At 38.2% G+C, this 25464-nt stretch overlaps 2 protein-coding genes and 1 long non-coding RNA gene across 5 annotated transcripts in view; 1 reads left to right on the top strand and 2 right to left on the bottom strand.

Annotated features, from left to right (window-relative positions):
* The window catches only part of DHX36 (DEAH-box helicase 36), a 38512-nt gene extending 37447 nt beyond the window's left edge, over positions 1-1065 (bottom strand). Inside the window, 1 exon segment of the mRNA XM_016222604.2 lies at positions 820-1065. Within this exon segment, the coding sequence (XP_016078090.2) occupies positions 820-1050 (231 nt within the window). The 5' untranslated portion in view covers positions 1051-1065.
* A 173-nt stretch (positions 1066-1238) lies between these two features.
* Positions 1239-25464, top strand: part of LOC148092950 (uncharacterized) — a 213575-nt gene continuing 189349 nt past the window's right edge. The window contains exons 1-3 of one of the 3 annotated variants that reach the window (XR_015714685.1): positions 1239-1328; positions 2912-3021; positions 4772-4830. This is a non-coding gene — a long non-coding RNA (uncharacterized LOC148092950). The remainder of the gene's footprint in view (positions 1329-2911; positions 3022-4771; positions 4831-25464) is intronic. The other 2 variants (XR_015714684.1, XR_015714687.1) reach the window with 2 other exon arrangements.
* The window catches only part of GPR149 (G protein-coupled receptor 149), a 34795-nt gene continuing 18541 nt past the window's right edge, over positions 9211-25464 (bottom strand). The window contains exon 4 of the mRNA XM_016222608.2: positions 9211-9783. Coding sequence (XP_016078094.2) covers positions 9211-9783 — 573 coding nt within the window. The remainder of the gene's footprint in view (positions 9784-25464) is intronic.

Raw genomic sequence — 25464 nt, 5'->3', positions numbered from 1 at the left:
GTGATGTTTACTAAAATGGAGAAGGTTTGGGGAGGGGCTGGAAATCAAAGTTCCATTTATAATGATGCATTACACAACTAGTTTCAGGTGAAAATAATAATGAACGATTATTTCTGATTTATTTAACTGTTCATCCTTTTAGATCTTATTTTCCCAACTAGACTGTAAGTTACTTGAATATCACTTTTTCAGATCCCTACAGCAACATGCATAAAATCTTGTGTGAAACGGGTAAATAAAACTTGATAAGAGTTCTTAGAAAGTTACTGTGGGGTTGTGGCTGTTTTAATACTAAAAATGAAAGCTTGACTATTGTTCTGAACGATCCACATTCAAAACAGTGCTTGGCAGCTTTTATTCCCCACAAACCTAAATGTAATGCTGAAAATCGATAGTTTATATGGAGTTCATCAGGCAAAAATCTTAAATCAAAGTTACCATGATTATTCTAAGGGAAAGGATGACCAGAGATACTATGACAGTGACACCCCAATAAAGTTAATTTCGGTTGGAACCTGAAGTTAACATCTGCTTTGCCCACAATTACCGCGTCCTTAGGCAAAGCATACATTCTGCCCACATAAACCCTCACTGCTTGAGGAAGGATGCGCATGGCTAACGTTAAGCCATATAATGATCTTCCACAGGGAGCTTTAGCATAATACCTTTGCACTTCATACTCACTTCACAAAGCGCTCGCATCAGTTAAGAAACCGAGTTAAGAAACAAAGAAAAAACCCAAAGAAACAGGTAGGAGCGGCGGGGGAGAAAAGAAAGCTATCCTGCCTCATGCCCTTGCACCACCGAGTCTCAGGTTACCTCCTGCCTCTCGGCCTCCTTGTTCTTCTGTCCCTGTTTCTTCGCGTACCACAAGCCGATTTCGCGGCCTTTCAGGTGCCCCGGGTGCCGGCCTCGGCCTCCTCGACCACCCCCTCCTCCGCCGCCGCCGCCTCCGGAGCCTCGGCTCCCCCCGTGGCCCCCTCCGTAGCCCCCGCCGGAGCTGCGGGGCCCACCATCGCGGCCCCAGTGCTGATGGTAGTCATAGCTCATTGTTCCAGGGGACTACAACGCGTGAGAACCTGCAACTGACAGAAATGGCGACCAGGACCGGAAGCGAATACACATCCACTTCCGCTTTGTTTCCGGCGCCTAGCGCGAGAGGGCGGGCCCTTGAGCGTCACAAGCATCCGTTTCCGGTGACGTCGCGGGCACCCGGGCGGTTGGCTCCGGTGAAGCCCTATAAGACGTCGCCTCGGGAGGTTACCTCAGTTCGTCTGGAGGGAGAGCGAACGAAAGGCTCGCGGGTTTTCCTTCCCTCCGCCCAGCATGTGAGGAAATGGGTTTTACTTTCTTATTTTTCCTGGTAAAATTGAAGTTTGCGTCCGATTAGGTCCTGGAGAGTCAATATCGATTTGACAGTAAAAGAACCTGTGGGACAATGCATTCTCTCCTAAAAGTCCGTAAGGAAATAAAATGAGTTCAAAATCTCCCTCCCTCTCTCTGTCTCTCTCTCTCTCTGTCTCTCTCTCTCTTGTTCTACGTCTTGGAAGTAGCCTGGCACCTGTTTCAAATAAGTATAAAAACGTCCCTGCCTTTCTAAAAGGATTATCATTACTGGCTATCTTTCTCCAGCAGCACAAGATGAGCATGTCTACCCAAATTCAGTACCGAGCAGTGAGGCAATTAAATGAAACATCAGTTGAAGATTCAGATGTTCATATGAAGTTATCTGTTGCTGATTGACCGGGCCTCTGTGTGTCTCGCTGTTCTTGAATAATCAGTGTATTTACACGTTTAACTGACCTAAAGGCACTGGGGACCCTGAGTAAGACAAGGAGGGCGTCAGCTTTCCTTGGTGTGCAACCTTGAGGAGATAAAGGCTTAAAAAATCAGCGTGCGGTGAGGTAAGAGAGGAAAATGCTATATGCCAAGAAGGGGTCCAGAATACTACCTCAGTGGCAAAAAGTAAAAAATAAAAATAAATACTTTGAGCAGAGGGACGTGATTACCTGAGATTGCTTATCTGCCTAAAAGCAGAGCCTCCCAGAAGAACTCACTTTTCCCACAGCCCCTCCTGGGGGAGGAACCAGGGTAGACTGACTCTTACTTACCACGCTGGGGAGGCTAGAATTCAGCACCGCACCTCCACCGACGTTCTCACAGAGCCGCATCTTCCATTTATCCTCACAAGAGCCCATTCATCTTCCCTAAGAGTCCTTTGCTTTCCCACAAGTTTCCTCTTCTTCCTCTGTTAAAATGCCATTAAGCTCCAAGTTCTAACTCCCTCCTTGGGTCACATTTTTCTGTGAACTTGCTCAGGTGTGACTAAATCTGCGCTCTTGCTTCTCTGTCTTCCGTTAGTTTAATTTGCAGCCCCCCGCCCCCCCCCCCCCCAGAACTAAACCTAGGAGGGTCAAGGAAAAGTTTTACTTCCCCAACAACCATGAGATGTTACAGCAAAAAGGATTTATTTAGGAGTCAGATAAGTCCTTACTGAGATGTCTAGAAAGCAGTTGGTTATATGAGTCTAAAGTGCAGAGAGAGCAGACTAAGATTATATATTTGGGAGTTTTTGGTAAATAGTAAGACCATCGGCATTAACAGCTCCAATTAAAGTACCCATTGGGCACACCTGATATGGCAGTATGTGAACTATTTAGTAGGTAAGATTAGGTAGGCATCTTGGGGGTGGTAGAGGAAAAGAGTGAGCACTGTTAGGTGAGAGTGCTGTGGACTGAATGTGTCCCCTCAGGCTCCATATGTTGAAGCCCTAACCCCCCGTGTGACTGTATTTGGAGATGTAGCCTCTAAGGATCTGATTAAATTAGATCAAAAAGGTGGGACCCCAGTCAGATAGGATTAGTGTCCTTGTAAGAAAAAGCGACAGAGAGCTTGCTCACTCTTTCCTCAGACGAAAGGTCACGCGAGGACAAAGCTGCTGTCTCCAAGCCAGGAGGAGAGCTTTCGCCAGGAACCGAACCTGCTGGCATCTTGATCTTAGACTTCCCAGCCTCCACAACTGTGAGAAACACGTTTCTGTTGTTATGTCACTGAGGCTTAAACCTGCGGTGTTTTTTATGGCAGTCTGAGCAGAGTAATGCAGACAGACAGTAACTGAGGAAGAGAGCTAGCATTTATTGGTTGCTTAGCATTTGCTAGGGAGGTGGCTAGGCGATGCACATTTGTGATTAGCCGACTAATGAGCTCTAAAGGTGTTCGCTCCTAATTTCTGAACTCTGTGAATGTGTTATGTCACATGGCCAAGGGAATTTAAAGTTGCTAAGCAGCTGACCCTAAAATGGGGATATTATCCTGGGTTATCTGGATGGGCCTGGTAGTAATGAGTCCTTCAGAGTGGGAGAGGAAGGCAGAAATGTGATGTGATATGAGGATTCAGCCAGCTGTTGCTGGCTTTGAAGATGGAAGAAGGGGACTACGAGCCAACTAGAACTGGAAAAGGAAACATATTCTCTGTCAGGGCCTCCAGAAAGGCTTATGCTGCCAGTGCCAGTGAGGACCCTTGTCAAAGCTTCTATGCCACATAACTGAAAGGTAGTTAATTCATGTTAGTTAAGACGCAGAGTTTGTGATAATTCACTGTGGCAGCAATAGAAAGGTAATGACAGTCAGTCCCCATATTTCACACAATCCTCGTAAGAACCCCAGAGAGAGGTCATGTTCTTTCTTTTTTTCTGAGGAATTATATTATTTCTCTTTACCTCATGTTTGTTGATCCTAAACAGAATCTTAGTTATGAATTTTAAATTACTAATTTTTCCTGATGTCTTCAGCTTGTACAGTATTGACTGAAGCTATTGCATTAGGTAGACACTTAGCACAGATGTCACTGTGGTAAAGATCTACACAGAAGGATGATTTTTCAAGGAAAGATCAGAAAGATATTGGTCAGAAGAAGAAAAGTATCATTTGTTACTTGGGTTTTATTAATTTTTTCCTGCTTTGGTTGGAACCACAAGAATTCTTAGGTTACCTAATGACAGAAAACAAATGGTGTGACTGGTTCATTATAATTGTCATTGTTACTGTTACTGGTGCTCTGCCAATGTTTGTGTACACTGGGCAGGCTAAAAGATGTCTCTCTCAAATGTCCTCACCACTGATCATTTGTTTTCAAACCCACAGAGTTTGATATCTAACTTCCACAGGTATCCACCTCCCAGTCTAGCCACCTCTAAAATGCAGCAAGGGTGGGCCACACAAGACCACACCACTGTGGGAAACTATCACAGGGTTCCCAGTCTCGGGGAATCGCTTATTCTTCATCTTCTTTTTCCCAACCCTGTGAAACACTTCTTGTGTAATTTTTCATGGGTCTAACATTCATGAAGGCCTGGGGATTTCTTTAGTGTTCCTTTGGAAAATGGAACCCTTAATTGATTCTTACTTCCTCTTTGGGCAGTGAGAGGAGAGGATATGTTGATATAAGTTAATTGTAGACCTCTATAGAATATAAAGATCTGGCTGTGTAAGGATGGGAAGGGGGAGAAAATGTTTATTTCTTTCTTATATCGGGAAGAATATGAAAGAACTTATTAAATAACTCAATAGAGTATCTTGTCATACAAAATTTTTTAACTCAAATTGGAAAAGTTTGTTTACACTGAAAATGAATTGTAGAGAGTGACTCTTCTTAACTATAATTTATAGTAAAATTGTAGATTTATGTAAAATACAACTGAGATGGGCAAAGAAAATGTAAGGGGGGATGTTGTTTATTATTGATCCAATCTCTACATTTCCTCCTTACTAGGCATTAAAGAAATAGAGGGGACATCATAAAATTGGCAGCTCATTTTTTGTTTGTTTCAGGTAATTATGAAGTTCCACTCTCTCTTAGGCCTTTTTCAGTCTTTTTTTCCCTCTCTGCAATGGGATAACTTGATAACTGGGAGCTGGAATCATTTGCACACATCTTCACTCAAATATCTGGTAGTTGATGCTGGTTTGGAGCTGGAACCTTGCTTGGCTGGCTATGGGTTGAAACACCTACAGGCAGCCTCTCCATTTGGTTTCTATGTGTGGCATAGTTTCAGCCTCCTCACAGAATAGCAGCTGGGTTCCAAGAGCACATGTCACATAGCAGGGTCACATTATGATAAACTGGCCTCGGAAGCCATGTCCACTATACTTTATGAGTTGAGTCAGTTACAGGTGTCCCTCCAGGTAAAAGGGCAGTTAGGCTTCACCACACTACGGGAGGAGAGCCAAAGTCACACTGTGAGAAAACCGTGTGGGATGGGAGATATTGTGCCTATCTTTGGAAGATACAGTCTGCTATACGTGCTAACTCAGACCCTCTCCAAAAACATGTTACACCACCATTATGATAGTTTTACAGACTTCTCCTGTTGCATCGCAGGCACTCCTGCTGTTGTCCATGTGACAACCAGAAGTAGGAAAAGGAATGATAATACTATAGGTAGCATTTAATGAGAGCTTATTTCATGCCAGGTTACTATAAGTAGGTACTATTTTTTCTCTGTTTTACTACAGTTAGGCCAAGAAACTCAAGGAACAGAAAGACTGAAAAGAATGAGACCTCTCCAAGGAAAGAATACCACTCTTACTGACCCAGTTCATAGAAATAATGCAGTCTTATGAAAGTGAGAAAAAAAACGGGGTATCTGGATGTTACTTTTGCCTCCTTGCTTTATGAAGCTTCCATTTTCAATCACGAAAGCCTCAATTTATTTATTTATTAGAAATATTTTAAAAATACTAAACGGATATATTTTTAATCCTCTCACATAAGCCAAGCGCCCCAGTAGACATTTCACAGTTATAACTCCAGGGCAGGGACAGAGTGAAGGTTGCCTCAGAAAGGGTGATACGAAGAAATGGAAACCTCTGCTCATGGGAAATAGAACAGGAAGGTCTGATTGTCATGAGAGTGGGAGAGAAAGGAAGGGAGATGTGTTTGTATTGGGACCTCCTTCCCCCAGCTCAGCTTTCACCACATATCCTGCTTAGAGCTTTGCAAGCAGACCATATTTTGAAACTATATATATATATATATATATATATATATATATATAGTTTCAAAAAATATATATATGATCGTATAATCTCTGGTTATAGATTTTAGGATTTTAGTCTGTCCAATGTTTGTGCTAAAGAGAAAAATTACTCATTGAAGCCTTGTATTCTCCTGGAATTCTAGGAGGTTTTACTTTTTAATTATCTCAAATTGATCTGTCCTCCTGTATGTCAGTTCCTACCACTGGCTTCTCTTGCCTTACTTACCTTTGGTGAATCTTTAAGACAAACCAAGATTTTTCCTGGTCTTAATCCTAAAACTGGTGAACATTGAAGTCTCCTGATCTAAGACTATGAAATCTTTGCTCTACCCAAATCCATTAAGGATATTCTTGAATGAAGAAGAGAATCGTGTAATCACTGTAGGTTATCGCTTAGCCTTCATTTAGTATCTTATAATGACTAAAAGGTTTTAGAGATAATCTAATCTACCTATGTTTATGGGTTTACTTCATCCCTAATCTTTATTGTTGAAAGTATTACAGATGTCCCCCTTTTCCCCCCCAATTAACTCCCTCCACCCCACCCCCCCAAGGCCTTCAGCGCACTGTTGCCTGTGTTCATGGGTTACGCATATATGCATATAAATTCTTTGGTTAATCTCTCCCCCCCATCCCTAATCTTTCTAGCATCTACTCTAGAATAAACTGAGTTCTGAAGAGTTTAAGTGTGGTCGAAGAGTGGTAGAGTCAGAATCAGAGATTGAAATTAAGCCTTCTGATTCCTAGCCCAGTGTTCTTTCCAGTGTACAACCAAATAGATACACACATTGATGCCAGTAATGCCACCTATGACTCCATGTGGAGAGGACAACAGAAGCTCCACATTTGGACTTTTTTCTGGATTCTGCTCCTTCTCTTGGTTGATTTTAATCTGTAGTCTTGCCCTGTCATACTCCATAACTGTGACAATACAGTTGTCAGTGAGTTCTGGGAGTTCTGGGAGTCCTTCTGGTGAATTATTGAAACTGATAGTGGTTTTAGGAACATTCGCAATTCACATTTGGTGTCAGAAGTGAGGGAAGTTTTGTGTGGACTGTGTCCTCTAAATTTGCAGTTGGCTCAAATATAGTGTATTTATATTTGTTCTGTTTTGTTTCACAATTATAATCCTAACTGCCTAGCACAATATGTAGCATGTAACAGACATTCATTATATATTATAATAAGTAAATGAATGATAGAAGTTGACTAATATGAGAAATTAAGAGGCTTTATGAAATGCTATGGTATAGAACCATGTTTGGAAAAGCTTTCAAATAATACATACCAGGTCTCTTTTATTATTATTATTATATTATGAGTAATACTGTGATGTTTGCTGTCTTTAGAATGGTTGCCTCTGTCAGTCACAACTCTTGGAAATCTTTGGGATTATATATTATGTGTTTATATTACTAGGGAGTTTTGGAGATTATGTCTTTTCAATTTATAGCAATCACCACCAGGTGGTGGTATTTTTATTATGTAACAAGTAGTTTCTGTCTTCAGATATTTTACTTATAGAGAAAAAAGATAAATTATACGAAATATAGTGTTTATTAATAATAAGAACAATATAATAATGCAAGGGTAAGATATTTAAATATAGCACAAGGTATCTATAAGGGTATTATACAATTTCTTATTATACCAGAAACAATCACATTAAAGAGTAAGTAGATTCTATACTGGTGCAGCTTAACCCTCCCTTCTTATCAAGGCTTGGGAGGAGGAACCACTCATGCTTAGGCATAGCCCCTGTAGAGGATTTTTGTGGATTCAACTACTGTTGGCTTGGAGTTTGAAGTGTTATAGGTCAGTAATGTGATGTTGATTAGCCTTTCAAACTATGTCTTCTGGCTAAATTATCCTGGTATTGTGTCAGTACAGCAGAGCTTTTAAGTGTATCCATTGTATAGTTAATTTAACAATCAAGCTTTGTATGTGTGTTTTTCCAGTTACTCCAGCATAGGCCCAAGTCCATTGGGGGAAAAAAGGGAACACAGGAGGGAAAAGGGGCATTACTGTCTTCCAATCCAATTCCTGTGTTCTTTAAATCCTGATTTTCATTAAGCTTGAAATATGTACCTAACAATCATTTAATAAAATATATCGAATTATTTCTTTGCTTGAGATATGCATATCTTTGGGAAAGAAGTAAAGAAGTAAAATTTTCTATGATTCAAGAATGGCTAAGAAAGTTTGTCAAATCTGCAGCTTTAGAAACGGACACTTTTGTTTTGGGCTTGCAGGATTTTCCTCTGCTTTACCCAGAATTTTGTCAGTCTAGTTAGGTGAACCTCAAAGAACTTAATCTGGCAGTGTTTTCCTCAGTTTCCATTCAAATAAACAAAACAATTCTACAAATGATGAAATTTATATTTACAACCTTTCCCAATACTGTTTCAGTTAATGACTATTTCTAATTCCACTTGTAGCACACAACATATTTGTTTTAAGGGCAATCTTGACTTGAAAAGATGAAAGGAAAACACTTACATTAAAGAGAGAAAGGAAAGAAAAAGATTCAGTAAACAATTTATATTTTATAGAAATGAAGGAAACAACTATTTCCAGACGAGGGACATGCGTGGTTTGCAGTTGGAAGTTAATTTGCAGTTTTACACTAGAATATATTTCCCAGACATCAGTGTAAAAGCTGAAGCTGTAATTGTAATAAGCTTGCTTTGCTAACCACATTTCCACAAGCCTCTCCAAATACAGCTCAAGAGTTTTGTTACCTTGCTTTCATTACCCAAATGTCTTTTTTCCCTTTGCTATTTAAAGCCCAACATTATGTGTAGAAACGTGCATGGGAACAGTATACTCATTGAGTTTATACAGTGTTTTGTTTACTCTGAGGTTGACAAACATAGGCAAAACATTAGTAAACTAGGCCAAGGTTTGATTTAGAAAAGATTTTTAGAAATTGAATAAGAAATAAATATTTTAATTTCCACAGTGTGTGATCTATAAGGTAACAACACATCAAAAGCACTTAAGTGTTTGCACTAGTTCCAGCTGTTTGCACTACAAATAATTAACTAGCAAATCTGTAAAGCTTATGTAAACCAACAAATGAAAAGGGAAATCAAATAGCCTTAGAACAAAGGTGTTAGTGTAGCAGTTTGAAGTCAGGCACCATTCTTGCCTGCATTAGACCAAGTGATCACTAGCTACCCTTGCTTTCTTCCTCTCTCTTCCTGTAAGCTTTGTTTAACAACTGGATTTCCTCTTGGTAGCCATCCCTCTCTTGATGCTGCCTTTTACTGTTCTGCCTGTGTGCTTCAACGGTGTCTGGGATGGAGATGTTGATATCACCGTCAGGATTACTCGTGGGTAAAAAGAGAGAATATGAGGCCGTTTCTCCTAAATCACATGAAACAAATCTGTTTTCTTTCCGTGAGTAGCGTAGGGATGGAGATCTGACCTGTGTGGAGGACTGGCTGATGTTGCTAATGATTGACACAGTGTCCAAAGCCTCTTCGTTATCACAAATTTCAAGAACCTCCAAGTGTATTTTTACACTGGTGTCCACAAACGTGGATGGAGAATCTTCTGAGTTTGGTTCATGGCCAACACTCTTGGATCGATAGACTTCTATTTTCTTAGAGGCTGGGGTTATTTTCTGTCCTTCTGCGCTTACCTCATAAGTAGAAAGAGATAGTGTTTTCCCTGTAGGGGCCTGGAGAGACACCATCCCCTGGAATGCACACAAGGGAATGGCGAGGCCACCGCCGGAGCGCTGGGGACAGAAACAAAATAGTTATTGAAAATTAGTTTCTGAGATTAGGCCATTTACAAAGTCATTTTATTCATCCAAATGGTAAATGTTTTCTATTTCAGACCTATTTCCCTAGAAACCTTTTACAGATAAGGGATTTAAATTCTGCCATTGTTCAGTTTCTCCTAGGTCAAATACAACATCTAAACGAGGACAGTCAGGAACCTTTCTTTGAAGATATGGGACATATTTCTACTGTTGAAGGCAATATTTGTGTATTGATAGGCAGCAGTAGATGTTTTGAAGAGCAGAATATGAGCATAAAATTGAATGCAATTTACATTCTGGAATTGCTTTTATATTTTTGTCACATACTCAGCTACAGATTAGAAGTTTGCATTGACTGAAAGAAATGTAGACTTTGTTATCAAAATGCACTTTTGTTTTCCTGCTTAGTATGCCAGAGAGAATGATAATTGTGGAACTGTGATTCAGGTTAAGCACAAAAAATATTTCAGCGGTTAGGTTTGAGCACACAAAAGAGGAGCCAGATGTCACTAGGACTGTGCTACAGTGTGCTCACTTTTCCACAGAGAAATCACAGTCATTAAAGTAAACCCAATGATCCAGAACTCCCCCATATCTCTGCAAAGCCTTGCCAAAAAATTTAAACCTTTTATATTATATTTAAAACTTTTTCTGGAAGCAGATGGAGAAGGATTTCAACTCTTATGTTTTGTATTTCTAAATTATTTGATGATGATGATGATGATGATGTTTTTGCTCATGGAAGTTGATTAGGTAATAGAGGGGGCAGAGAGTAGAATATTACTAGAATGGCATCAAGGACACAGGGCTGTGGTGATGAGTGTGGGTTGCCTATGATGGTCGTCAGCCTCAGAGTTCAGTTTGGTAGTCAGTCTGGTGTTTGTGCTGCACTTGGAGTTTATTTTGCATTTGGGATTTGTGAACTGACATTCTGCATTTGGGTTTGTGCTATTTTTAGGTTAGGAGAAAGGAGACAAACTGGTTAGTGGGTGCTGTCACAAAATTTTGTCCTAATGGTTTGGTCGATTAGAATGAGAGTTTCAGCTAGGCTATAGCTTATTTTTCATTCATATTTTAAAAACATAGAGAATGGTACTTATGACAGGAAAAATTTTTAAAAATTAATTATCAGAAAGGAAAAAGATCCTCTGGTACTAGTCAGGCAGAAATTTATAGTACTTTCAAAGTGGCCAGGGTATGTATTAGTCAGATTCTCATCACTGATTTTATTGGAAAAAATATTATAAACATTTGAGTCCAACAAACTGTCAGTGTAAACATTAAGTTCTAATAAACAAAGAATTCCACTTCAAAAAAAAAGAAATACTATGGGACACGAGTCCCAAACTAAAATGTAGCCTACAGATTTGTAAATATTTAAAAAAGTTCAGGGGCAATTTAAAAAAAAACCAGACTGATAGTAAGAAGGGAAAATTAACATTAATTGTAAGAATATAAAAGACTGTTAATATTGGTTTAATTTATTTTGGTCTTTGTACTGAGTTGAATAGTGTCCCCTCCAAAGTTCATATCCACCCATACCCCGTGAATATGACTTCATTTGGAAATAGGGTCTTTGCAGGTGTACTCAGATTAAGATAAAGTCATAGTGGATTCCGGGGAGCCCTAATTCCAATGACTGCCATCCTTTTAAGAAAAGAGAAGATTGGACATAGACTCACACAGGAAAGATAGACATGGGAAGGAGGAGACAGCAATTAGAGTTATGCTGTCATAAACCAATTAAAACGGATCCTCCCCTAGGGCCTCAGAGAAGTACGGCCCCGCTAACATCTTGATTTTAGACTTCTGGCCTCCAGAAATGTGAGTCAATAGATTTCTGTTGTTTTAAGCTATCCACGTGTGTGGTAACTTGTTACGGCTGCCCTACGAAACTAATATGTTTCATGCAAAGCATTACTAAAACACAGATGTATATAGACATTTGCAGAGTTCAATAACTGCCCATTTTCTTCTGGAGACTAGAATTGCGTGGCATTTCTGTCAAATCCACATAGAATGTAATCTCCTCAAGGGAAGAGAACATTCCCTTGTTGCTCCTTTATTTCTCTGCCATCTATCACCGTGGCTGGTACATGACAGCCCCTTAAAAATATTTGTTAGATGAATAGATGTGTGCATAAATGAATGACTGACACTGTGTAGGCTTTTTAGATTCCATATTTTAACTTTCTAAAGCATAAAAAATAAGATCATCTTTAAAAAATATTGCTGTTTAAAATTCATTTTTTATATTTTAACTGCCCTATGTAATGAATTATAATAATTATAAATACATCAGAAGAACATAGTAGAACATACTTTTTAATACAAATAGAATAGAATGTTAGGGGACTGAATTGTGTGTGTAAGTTTAGTACATGATAAAAAATGATGGATTCAGAGAACATAAAACTACTCATTTAGTAGTCTGTGCCTTCTTTCCATTTGAAATTCAGTGAATTAGAATAAGCTGTTAGGAATAGTGACAATCCATTATTGCTGTATTCCTGAGTGTAGGTGGCTGGGAGCTTTTTGTTTGAAAATGAAAAGCAGTCTCTAACCCTCAGAGATGCTTTAGGAGGAGAATGCATGCCATGTAAACACATTAGCACAAATAATCTGCTTTGATAATTGATTCAGACTTACTGACCTTGGGCATATTGAATTTGTTTTTTTCTTTTCACTGTAAGCCTCTACGTGATTTTAGAGTAAAATTATAATATAAAAGAGTTGCTCCAAATTTTTCTCCTAACAAAGCAGAGTATTCTGTTGATTGAATCACTGAAGAAAGACATATCATAGCACATAGGATCCTGGCACTCACCAGAAACCATGCAGTTCTAATTTCTCATTTTATAGTAGGAGAACTGATAGCCCCAGACAGGGAACTACTTGCCCAGGGTCACATAGGTAATAATAGCGGGACTGGCACCAGGTCTCAGGTTTCTTAACTCCCAGTTAAGTGCTCTTTCCCCTATGTCACCTTGTCACTTTACAAGAAATCTGCCTTAGCCAGGAGTGGATTATGGGTTTTCAGCCCTGGAAACGAGAATTCTGTCATCAACTAAGGACTAATTCAAGAGACTGGCAATTTCAGTACAAATTAAAATTGTACAGGTTATCCTCAGATAGTTTGGGCAACCAGACGCGCAGAAGTGCGGTACATTGAGGAGTATGTCAGTTTGACCATCCGAGATGGTCTGAGGGAGAAAACACAGGGACACCTGAAAATAGCAGGGAGAGGGAGAACTTTGTGAAAAACCAACAACAGAACGAACTAGATTTTTAATAATTTACTTTTGGAATTTTATTTAAAACTATGTGATTACTGTATTTTCACATATTCAACTCCCAAATACTTCTTGTGTCATCCTGTCACCTTCATTTAAATGTTTCGTAAATTAAAATAACACACATGAATCATTCAAGAAGAAGAGAGTAAGCGCAAGAACATCTGAGCCTTTATAAAGGGCATATTGTGTGGCATGGTATTTTAACACATTTCCCATTTAATCCTCACAGATTTTACTTTATTCTTTTAATCCCCACCAGAGGATATTTCTTCCATTGATTTTTTTAAAGAGAGTGGAGAGAGGGAAGAGGGAGAGGGAGAGAAAGAGAAAAACATCAGAGACACACCATCAATCAGTTGTCTCCTGAATGGGTCCCAACCAGGGCCAGGGTCAAGCCTGCAACCGAGGTACCATGCACTCTGTACAATGAAAATGTTTGTGGTAGGAAGATAAAATAACAAGAAAAAACCGAAGCAGATTATAAACCAATGTTTAGAAAGAAAACTGTAAGGAGAATTTAATGATGCTTATATAGTTCTAATTTAAATCTTTGATCATAGGAAACATTTATTGAACACTAGATATAAGAAATAGACCATGTAGAATCTTGCAATATGAGTATATATGGGTTTGTGTATGAGTTATATATGTGTGTGCATAATAATTTATAGTTAACTTTTCTTGATCATAAAACAACACATTACTCCTTAATTTTTTTTGTCAATCTTTACCCAAGGATATTTTTTCCACTGCTTTTTCAGAGAGAGTGGGAGGGGGGGAGAGAAACGTTGATCAATGTGAGAGAGACACATCAATTGGTTGCCTCCTGCACATGCCCCAACTGAGGCTGGGGATCAAGCCTGCATCCGAGGTATGTGTCCTTGGCTGCAATCAAACCTGGGATCCTTCAGTCTGTGGGTCGATGCTGTAACCACTGAGCAAAACTGGCTAGGTCTTACATACCTTTTTCAAGGTCAAACAGATACCAAGTGGTAGAAATGAGACTCTAATATGAGCAGTATGACTCCTGAAAAAAGACTATACAATCTCATTCATTCATTCACTATATTTTTATTTAGTACCTGGTATGAGCCAGCCACTATTCCAGGAACTGGGATTATGAAATGGTTTTCCTTCCTCTCTTTTTTCCTTCCATCCATTCATCTATGCATCTTTCTCTCTGTATGTGTGCATAGAGAGCTATGGTTCTTTCTGGGCAGTATAATTTTAGGTTATTTGCCTCTCTTTGGTATTTTTCTGTTTTGCTTGAATTTTAAAAATACTGAGCATATTACTTTTATAAAAACAATAAAGTCATAATTGTTAAGACAAAACCTAACACAACTGATTTTGCTTTTGAAGAAAATACCAAGTAAAATTTCAAATCTTAAACTCAACGGCGTGTGAAAAGACTGCTTTGTTCTTTTGTCTCACGCTTCAATTTTCTTTCTTCTCACTACTTACAAAGCAATAGAACATGAAGTATGGAAATTGTTTTCTAAGACTGATTTAGAAGGCAAGGTCTCCAAAATCTTCTCATCCCACACAGCAAATACCATAGCAGTTCTTTCAAAAGTATTATTACAAAGGTTCTTTAGAAAAATTTAACTAAAAACCATGTGGCTATTGTCTGATCTCAAGAAAGGAGAATGCTAATGATGAGTTGTACATAGACCCTGACCCATATGCACGCTTTGGAAATTAACCACTTGCCTTCAGTGGAAGTGAGTTCTGTGAAAGTGAATGTGGATATCTGACTAGTCTTCTTATTCCTAGGGAGAGAATAGTATGTACATATATAACGACATCAAGAATAGATAAAGTCCTTGTCCTAATAAAATTTATACACTTGTAACATGCCCGATAGTGTTTTTAAATTGATGGAATTACTAAGATATCAACATTTAAATTTTTTCTAGATACTGGTTTTAGTTCACATTATTTGTGTAGTGGATAGGACAACCATATGCACAGTGCATGTTGTAACTTCACAGGGTGAAAATTGATGATGCTCCAGAATCTCTTTTTAAAATATGGGCCAGTGCATAGTGTTTTTTTCTCCTTCCTATTAATAATAATTAAGGTTGCAGGAAGTTGGCTGTCCTAATGTGTCAGTCCTAAGAATCTGCAATAGAGCATTTAGGTTCTTAGAAAAACTGATTCTCTGTATTATAAAAGTGTTTGAAGAAAATCAAATCCACTGATTAAAACTGATTTTTAATGAGTCAGGCCTACAATCCAGCTTCTTCAATTCTTTAGACCAGTTGTTTCCAAATGCCTGTCATAGATTGAAATGGACCATGTGAGAATCAACAGCAAAGCTCATTAAAAATATAGGTTTTTTGGCCTCACTGTTGGAGATTCTAACTCAGTAGGTTTAGAATTGGAACCCAGTGATTTATATTTGTAAAGAGATTTCCATGTGATTCTTATTTGTAGCTGGATTTGTGAACCACTGACTTAGAAGATACTAGAAAATAAGATAGAGCTGTGATGTTGCACAGAGTAAGAAATTTCCTGGTTAATTTACTGAACATCTCAGAAAAAGACATTAAGAAATACCTTGCTACATGCCCATATTTTCTAATTTTCCAAGGTTTAGTGAGAATTACAACTAAAAAAGCAATGGACATTTGCATTAGCTGGGACACTTAAAAACTTCTTTAAAATATCAAAACCTCGGGGAGGAAACAAGTTTATCCTGAAGCTAAAGTTTCAGAGCCACTCACTAGCATGAGCTACTCTAAATGCTGATTATTGTTGGAAGTTGTAGTGTCCTGAGTGGGGAGAGGAAAGCCAGGTTGCAATCAGAAAGCAATTCTAGGTAAGTTATGGCCTAAAGAGATCTTAGAAGGAAGATGCCTGAATCTCCAAGGCACCAATACATTCACTGTGATTTATTTTTTGTTCTAAAAAATATTTATATTCATACCTAATTTTATATTCATGATTTTTATATTTTAAAAAAAGCTATCTCCTCAAAGGATGTAATTCTCAAGTCCCACATAACCTGTATGCACACTCATCTCAAGGGTGTAAAGAAAAAGCATGGCATATTCAAAGAAATAGTATTATTAATAGAAGGACTGGAGAAAAGAGTTTGAGAGGAGGTTGAAGAAAACGGGACTACATCAAACTAAAAAGTTCTTGCACAACAAAGGAAACCATAAAAACGAAGAGACAACGTACTTAATGGGAGAATATATTTGCCAATGATACATCTGATAAGGGGTTAATATCCAATTTTATAAAGAACTTACACTACTCAACACCAACCCCCCCCCCCCCAACAATCCAATTAAAAAATGAGCAGAGGGCCCAGCTGGGCGTGGCTCAGCGGTTGAGCGTCGACCTAGGATCCAGGCTATTGGGGTTCAATTCCCGGTCAGGGCACATGCCCGGGTTGTGGGCTCAATCCCCAATGACTCTCTCATCATTGATGTTTCTGTCTGTCTGTCTCTCTTTCTCCTTTCCTCTCTCTGAAATCAATAAAGATATATTAAAAAAAAAATGAGCAGAGGATCTAAATAGAAAATTCTCCAAAGAGGACATACAGACATGAAAATTGACATGAAAAGATGCTCAACATCACTAATTGTCAGAGAGATGCAAAGTGAAACCAAAATGAGATACCACCTCACACCTGTCAGAATGGCTGTCATTATAACACTCAGGAATGAAGGAGTGTTCCAGACTTATACCAGGCTTGGTCAAAATGCACCAAAGTGGATATCCTTATGTTTTTGATAACAAAGGAGAGGAACACTGATATGTCAAGTTTGTTTGGATTAGTGTATATATCCCAGGGGACATACTTTAGTAGAAGAAACAATTCTTGGCAAATCTTAGGAACCAAGAAAAGGTTGAAAAGCAGTCAGCTGTCAGCTTATCTCTTACTTTCATGGGACTATCTTTGGAAATGCGGCTTCATTCCTCAGAGAAACCCTTGGAATGGGCTGAGCAAATTTACTGACATTCCCAACAAACCACCCAGCCTTTCTAACAGAATACCATTGCAGAAGCACTTGATAGGTTTGTTCTCTCCAGCTAGCCTTCCAAGTCTTACATAATATGGTACGGTTTGAGCAAAAAGAAATATTTAGAACTAGCTATATAGTAGCTTTGGACAGAGGTTTGTTTCTGGAGAATCTAATATCCTGTGCTCCTTAGGAAATATTCAATATGAAATTTTAATCCAAATGTTCACTCAAGAGTCACTTTTTAATATTGCTTGCTTCCTTTCCTTTGGGTACACTATCTGTGTTAATATGCAATTTTATTTGTGTTACGTAGGAAACATTACCTTTAAAAAATTAATAAATGATTTGAGAACATTTTGTCCTCAATAGTTCCATGCCAAAATATTACATTGTATAAATATTGTATTTTTTCAAATGGCTTTCATCATTTAAAAAAGTTTTTACTCCCCATTGAACTCTATTCAGTACCATCATCAATGCTCACCACAGGGCATCTAAGTTTTAAATCTGTATAAATTTCTGTCCAGAATACCATTAGGCTATTTTGTTGTCTTGAAACTGGGACATTATTTTCACCAGAGGACTAGATGTGCCAGAATGTTAGTTTTTAACATGCTGAATGGATCCTAATGCTGAAAATTATCAAGAATCCTATTATATTTTCTCATAACTCATAATTCGTAGTGGCAGCCTAAACAAAAAGTATAAAAGGTAAGTTATGTGGAAATTTGGTATATGTTCATATTCCTGATTATGAAAAGTATAAAACAATTTCCTGTTTTTATAATTTGCTCCTCAATTATTCAAACCTTTAATTGCTGGAAGAGGCATTTCTCACAATATGCAACTCCCTGTTGGTAAAGAAGTTATATAGTCAGGCCTTCAATTTTCTTAAAGAAACTCATTTCTTTTGCTATAATCAAAGTTTCTAAAAATATATCCATAGTAGTGTTATGCTTTTATAAATCAATTCTCTCTGTTCAAGATATTCTTCCTTGTATACAGTATACATACCAGGATGAAGCGATGTGTATAGAGATTAGTTATTGGGGTTCAATTCAAAGTTCTATCGTGAGGTGAAATAAGCAATGTTTAAGTGTGTGTGTTTAGTTATATTGTATGTAGGTGATTTTACAACTTTTCCCAATTCTTACTAAACAGTTGTTATTTTGAAGGAATGGATAACAGAATCATATAGTGTGTCCACATATTTCATGGTTTGTCTTAAGGAAGCTGAAGAGAAGGAGCAGTATATACCTAACAGAGCATCCCTGGTTTAGAGAGCTTTATCTAAAAATACACAAGGTAAGAAGGCTATTGTAATAAAAATAGAAGATGACATGCAAAACATTCCCCTTCTTGCAGTGCTCCTTAAAAGGCTTCTTTGCACCTAAGTTTTCTTTAACATAATATGGGAATAACAATGACGCCCACTTTATAAGGTTATTTTGAGAATTAAATGAAGGTGAGAAGTAAGTAAAACAGATGTATAAAGTATTTAGAAGAGTGTATGTTTTAAGAAATGTTAGCTATTATTGTAAGCTCTAAGCACTAATAGTCCCGAGTTTCAAAAAAAAAAAATTAATGATAACAGTAAAATTCATAAGGTAGATGGGGTAGGAAATTGTGGCAGGTATTTAGAAAGTAAAGAGTTGTAAATTGGCAGCGGAACATAATTTTAAAGTGAGTGGGAAGATAATGTGTTGTATCATTGTTTAATGAATATTTGGCAATATGGTCCTTGAACAAGAATAAAGTATTAAAAGAAAAGAGATTTTAGGTAAAGCATGTTTTGATTTTAAATTTGTAAAGCATATCAGTGTAAGCCAGTATGAGCAGTGTGCTCTGGGCTAGAACATCGTGCTCGGCTCTACAGTTATTTTTTTATTTTTACAAACAGCTTTATTAAAGTATAACTTACACATTGCTAAACTCACCCATTGTAAATGTATAATGCAATGGCTTTTAGTAAACTTCTAGAGTTGTGCAGCCATCACCACAATCCAGTGTTAGAACATTTTCATCACCCTCCCACCCCCAATAAGTTTTCTCATGCCCATTTGCAATTAATCCCTGTTCTGCACCCCAGCCCCTGGAAACCACTAATCTGCTTTCTGTCTATATAGATGTAATCTTATGAATATTCTATACAAATGGAACCATGTAATGTGTAGTCTTTTTGGCCTGGCTTCTGTCACTCTGTATAATGTTTTTGAAGTTTTTACGTGTGGTAATATATATTGGTAGTTCATTCCTTTTTATTGCTGAATAGAATCCCATTGTATGGGTATACCACATCTTTTGTTTTTTAAATATATCTTTATTGATTTCAGAGAGAGGAAGGGAGAGGGAGAGAGAGACAGAAACATCAATGATGAGAAAGTCATTGGTCGGCTGCCTCCTGCCGGCCCCTGGCTGGGGATCGAGCCCACAACCCGGGCAAGTGCCCTGACCGGGAATCAAACCACAATCTCCTGGATCCTAGGTCGATGCTCAACCGCTGAGTCACGCCTGGCCGGGCTACCACATCTTTTATTCATTCTCTACTTGATGGACATTTGAACTGTTAACAGTTTATGACTATTATAAATACTGCTTCATGAACATATGTTTTCATTTCTCTAGGGTATAATCCTAGGAATGGAATTCCTGGGCTGTATAAGTTTATGTTTAACATTTTTGGAAACCACCAAATTTTTTTTCCAAAGTGAATGTACAGTTTCACATTCTACCAGCAGTGTTCCAGCTTCTTTTCATCCTCGTGAGCACTTATTACTGTCTGTCCTTTTGATTGGAGCCATTTTAGTGGGTGTGTAAGTGGTATCTCATTGTGGTTGCAATTTGCATTTTTCTAATGCTGTTGATATTTTTATGGGTTTTTAATTGAGTGCCAGCAAAATAAGGTTTTATTGTTTGAATTGCTGTATTTTCAAGTTAATTCAGTTCTTTTGGTCCCCAAGATTTTCTTATAACCAATAATTATTCTGAAATGTTCCCTACCATACTGGAAATGTCTAATTGCTGTAAAATATTTAATACAAAGTCATTATATTTGGTGGGAGTGAGGTGAGAACTGCAAGATAAAACAGCCTTTGCAATGTATAGTGTGGAACTAAGTAATAGCTTACTAAGATCTAATCAGAGAAATAAAGGTAACAATTTGAAGTCCATTTATGCAAGAGCAGGCAAGTTTTATGTTGTTAAGTTATACCATTCAAAATTAAATTTGGTAATATGCACTGGCTTTCTTAAAAGATGTAATTAAATTCTAGCACAGATTTCTTAGGAATATGCATTTGTTATCACAAAGGAGTAAGGGGAAATATTCTCAGTCTAATTTAATCAAATTGATACCAAAATTACCTATTTTGCTGCCCAACTACTTTTACCATACTCCAAACAGTAAATCTTCCAACACAGGTTATTCTGCTAAAAACCAGAAAAAAATTTCAGGATAGGAAGTTACAAGTTTCTCTGTCAGTTTACAAGTTTCCTTATAACTCTGGCATTATTATGAGAGACTAGAAAATTTTAAAAACTGAGTGTTTGAAAGAAAAAGAGGACAGGTCTTTCACTCTGTTGTATTTTGAGATTTATCAGTGAGGCCTTACAAGAGGGAGTAGAGGGGAGGAGTTGAGTCTCAGTACCATATGGCCCCATTTGAGTAAGGCAAGATTGTCAGCAACAGCATTTCAGTACATAGCTAAGACCCAGCTACATCAGAAAGTAGTGTTCTCCAGTCAACACCAGGGACCAGATGTAGCAGAGCTCAGCCAGGGGTGGGTGGTGTAGGAAATATTCATAAATCCTGAAAGGCTGACCATTGGTATAGGAGATCTGTCCAAGGAAGCACAGACACAGCATCCATCTGGCTCTATATTCCTTTGCCAAAAGTCATTTTGCAGAAAACCAACTTATTAAAAAATCAATTTTTCATGTGATCATTTGATCATATTTACCATTTATAAAAATCTCATACATGAGAAATAGTCCTCTTGAATATATTCAATTAATGTATTTTACTCTAGCTGTATTTTAAATAATGTTCCATTTAGTAAATGCTGAGGATCATAGGGTTCAGTAGCTCATTAATGGATTCATAGAATGAGTATTCATCTTTAATGTATTCAAGAAGAATATATTCTTGATCATATTCAAATAAAACATATTCTTAAATATATCCTCAATAAGAATATATCCAAATTCATTTACTATATTTAAAAAGAATGTTTCTTAAAACAAATTGTTATATTGATACATTTATTAAATTTAGTGAATTAATCATCCTGAAAATTACTCCTTCAGGAAATTGATTTTTGTTGAATTGCTCTGTCTTCTCTGTGGACTCTGTAATTGGGTGGTAGGATTAGGGTTGAGATGGGGGTGTCAAGATCTGGAAAGAGTAGAAAATGTAGTTTAGATCATAGTGAGGGCAACCCAGGACACAGTGCCTGTGCCTAGTGTCTGGTGCCAGCCTTCAGGAAAAGGGATGCTATAATAAGCCTGAGTGAATGGAGACACTGGGCCTGAGGCTACTTATTTATAGCCTACTGAAACCCAATTGCTCTGAAAATAAATAGTGAGTCTGGATCTGCAGAAGATTAAATGAGTTGACTCAGCTATGCGAGAACTGGGGAAAGTGGAAGCTCTGAAAAAGGGCACAGGGCTGGAGCAGGCCACATTTAGGCCATCTCAGACCACATACTATCATCTCTGCTTCCTTTAAGTCATGGTGGTCCCAAGATAGGAGACCATTCAAGTAGGGTTTGGCTGAGTACCTGCTTCTATACAGATTTCTTTCCTTGAAAGGAAGTGACATTTTCAGCTGTTATTTTGTTTCAGTCCCTGGCAGTGAATACTGAGTATAGTACTGGGCACACTGAAGCGGTTACAAAATGTTTGTTGATAGGATATAGTTAAATGTGGACTCTGGAAAACTCTTGTCAAGTCACTTATGGCCTTTCTCATGACAAAGTTCTAATTTATACTCTGTATGGCAAATTCCCCAGTACTCAGAGTCCTGTATTCCACAGGCATATGCTAGAGAAACAGAGGTGCTACAGTAGTACCCTGACCATTGAGGAGGAAAGAAAATAAACTTATAAGACATACCAACTGAGGCAATTATATACTTCAGGCCAGGGAAGCCTAAAAGTTGGGTTTACATAACTGGGATAGAGAAAACCCTAAAACTCTGGAGAGAGAAACTTTTGAAGTCAAATTTTGTAGAACACTACAATATCTGAAAGAATTATAGACCACAGTATCTCAAGGTTGGAAAAGATCTGCGGGTTACTTAGTTCCAGACTTTCTATTTTTCTTAAATGTCTCATTTTTCAGATGAGAAAACAAAGTCAAAGAGCCTGACCAGTGTCACATAATCAGTTCCTGAGCCAGAGCTAGAGCCCAAATTCTGCCCAGCCACAGAAAATACTCCAAGGTTCTGGGCCTATATGCCTTTCCGTATAATACTCCTCTGCGGCAGGGTAGAGCTAACTTACTTAGGTGGGTGGAATTCCATGATCAGGATGACTACTATTTTTAGCTATAGGATAATTATAGAGTAGTTGTCAGCACTTCTCCTGGGCAGAAGAGGGGGATCTATGAGTCACTGCCACTCTTCTTCCCCTTCTCTCCTACCAACTTATCTTATGGACATGCAAATAACAACTTCAAATGCATATTACTTGTTTTGTTAGTATGGCTTTGTGCATGCCTGTGTTTTGAGAAATACTGTTTCTTAAATGATATAGGTGTGCTTCTTAAAGGACACACCAGCATATACTGCATATCTGAGCTGACGGATTGTATGTGGGCCAGCCTGGGTCTGGAAACTTGGTGTTCAGATGTTGTTTGGTAGAGGAGTTATTTGCTAGAAAGAAACTTGGAGTATGCCTGCTGTAGGGCAGGGAAAGGACAATGGCTTTGGAGGTTATTCCAATCCCTGAGACCCTTTGGAGATGGAAAATCCAGAGTAGGCATTTATGTTTTTTGTACTAGTGGTAAGTACTAAGAAGTTTAAAATTCAGAAGAGGAACTCTTACCATAAGCATGACACCGTTTGGTACAAACTCATACAATTTCAGTCAGTCATTTTTCTTCTGTAAAATTTCAGTGAACTAATCATTGTCCCCTTTCTGTGACTGCCTAGTCCTCTCATAGCTGCTGGGGGAGCAAGTAGGGCAAGACAAGAGGTAAAAGAGAACCCAAGAGTCTGACACACTGGGTAGGATCTTGACCAGACTGCTTACTGGCTGTGTGATTTTAGGGGAGCTCCTTTTTTGTTTGTTTGTTAACCATCAAGTCTTCACATGATCTATGCCCTTAGGAACTTGTTGAGGGACAGATGTAAATCTAAAGCTCTCCAATGCAGTAACTTTCACAAATTCCTGTAACTCTCTGACTTTTGGGTGCAGTTAAGGGGAATGACTAATGACTCATAACAAATATTAGTTGAATGAATACATGAATAAATACATATTTAATGAACAATAAATGAATAACATTTGAAAGATGCTTCATATTTTCAGTTTGTTTCATCTCAATACTCTGTAAGCTGAGTATTTTTATTCCCTTCTCAGTTGAGGAAACTGAGGGTCAAAAAGAGGTGGAACAGTACTCATAGATCAGTGGAAGTTTGCAGCTTCGAAGCACCTGGCTCTGACTCAGAGACCCACAATTACAGCTTATACAGTTACAAGAGGTAGACGTTATTTCTGAAGACCCAAGAATACCTGCCTACCTTTGTTTGCAACCATATAGACTCAGCCTGACAAGTCCCCACTAAGAAGATTCAGACCCAGCCTCAAGGAAACACTCAGTGGAGGGCGGAGGACAGTGCTGTCTCCTGACGGGACTCCTGACATGGGAGCAGGGCTATTTGAAAAAGACGCTTTAAAAGAGCAGAGTTCCACAGTAGAGCCTGTATTCATCTTCCTGACTGCAGAGGGAGGCTCTTTGTAGTGTAAATCAGTTCCTTAAGGCAACATTCACCATGCCCTCAGGAGAGGCCACCCACCACTCTTCAGTTCCATCTAGGGATTGCCTTAGAGAAACTGCATTCCAAATGGGCAGCCCTGAAAGATACTGCTGAAGAAACATAGGTTCAGGGACAAAGCAGGAACAATTTAATCCTCATGGAGGTGACACTAATATTTGGGCATCTAAAAATATTAATTTATAGTTCTTGCAAGGGCATTTATGTTAATAAAGTTAGAAATGTCTGAACAGGAGAGTCAATATTTTTTAAAATTATAATAATCTTTTTATTTTCCTCCTGTTTACCTGAGATAAATTCACTTTTCTCTTTTGGAAGAAGGAATGAAGTGTATTTTTTTTCTCTTTTTCCCTTTAAAAGAAATATGCAAGAGAATCTCAGGATTATGCACACTACATGCTAAATTTTGCTTAGGGTGGTAAGCACATATACAGATGATGTATTGTAGAATTGTATACCTGAAACCCATATAATTTTATTAACCAATATCACCCCAATAAATTCCATTAAAATGAATAAAATAATTTAAATGTGTAACTGAATATATGTAAACAATACCTATCACTGTAATTTTTGAACAGAAATTTTATACCAAAATGAAATGTGGAAAGTTCCTGGACTCTTTATGCTGCTGGGTGTTGGACCCTGCTCTCTTCCTCCCACACCTTCTGCAGGGTATACTATTGTTCCTTTGAAGTTTCACAGTGAGAGTTGTGATGATTTCAGTTCTCACTCTGGTGGAATTAGCTGTGCCTGTAGCACTTTTGCACAAACCACAGTAATCAATTGTCTTGAGAGGGCACAGACAATTCTTGTCATTGTCCGTGCCCTCTCACTCTTCCTGATCTTTGAGTAATTTGAGGGCAAGGGCTATCTTTTTATCTTTGCATATGAATACCTAAGTGAATGTCTGAGTGAATAATATAGGAAGCTAGAAGTACCCTCACATTCTCCCCACACTGCCTAAGGTTGAGATGCAGTGACCTAACATAAACTCAAATCTGACTGACTGGACCCCAGCATAGGTCAGGTCTCTCGTGTCCTCCAATTTCTGGAGAGTAGGAATCAGTGAGCCTAAATTATTTCCCGGTTCAATCATCTACTATCTCTGGATGTTTTTATTCAGTTCCAAAAAGCTGTACCTTCTCCTCCGTCATGGGAATGGTGGAATATAAATGAGCTCACATCTAGAGAACCAGGGATTGTTATGAAATCATCACTTCAGGCAAGCCCTGACACTCTCCAAGGTGCTGAAAAACCCACCCTGAGAAGAAAAAACAACCTGGAAACATGTTCACTCTGCCGGTGCTGTTTTCTATTATTGAACAGAACACATCCTGTGAACGAACCCCTGTGCTTTAACTAGAAAAGTGAAGTGAAA

This window comes from Miniopterus natalensis, chromosome 6 (genome assembly GCF_054644295.1).
Source record: "Miniopterus natalensis isolate mMinNat1 chromosome 6, mMinNat1.hap1, whole genome shotgun sequence".
Taxonomy (NCBI): Eukaryota; Metazoa; Chordata; class Mammalia; order Chiroptera; family Miniopteridae; genus Miniopterus; species Miniopterus natalensis.
This window is presented reverse-complemented; position numbering and strand designations above follow the sequence as displayed.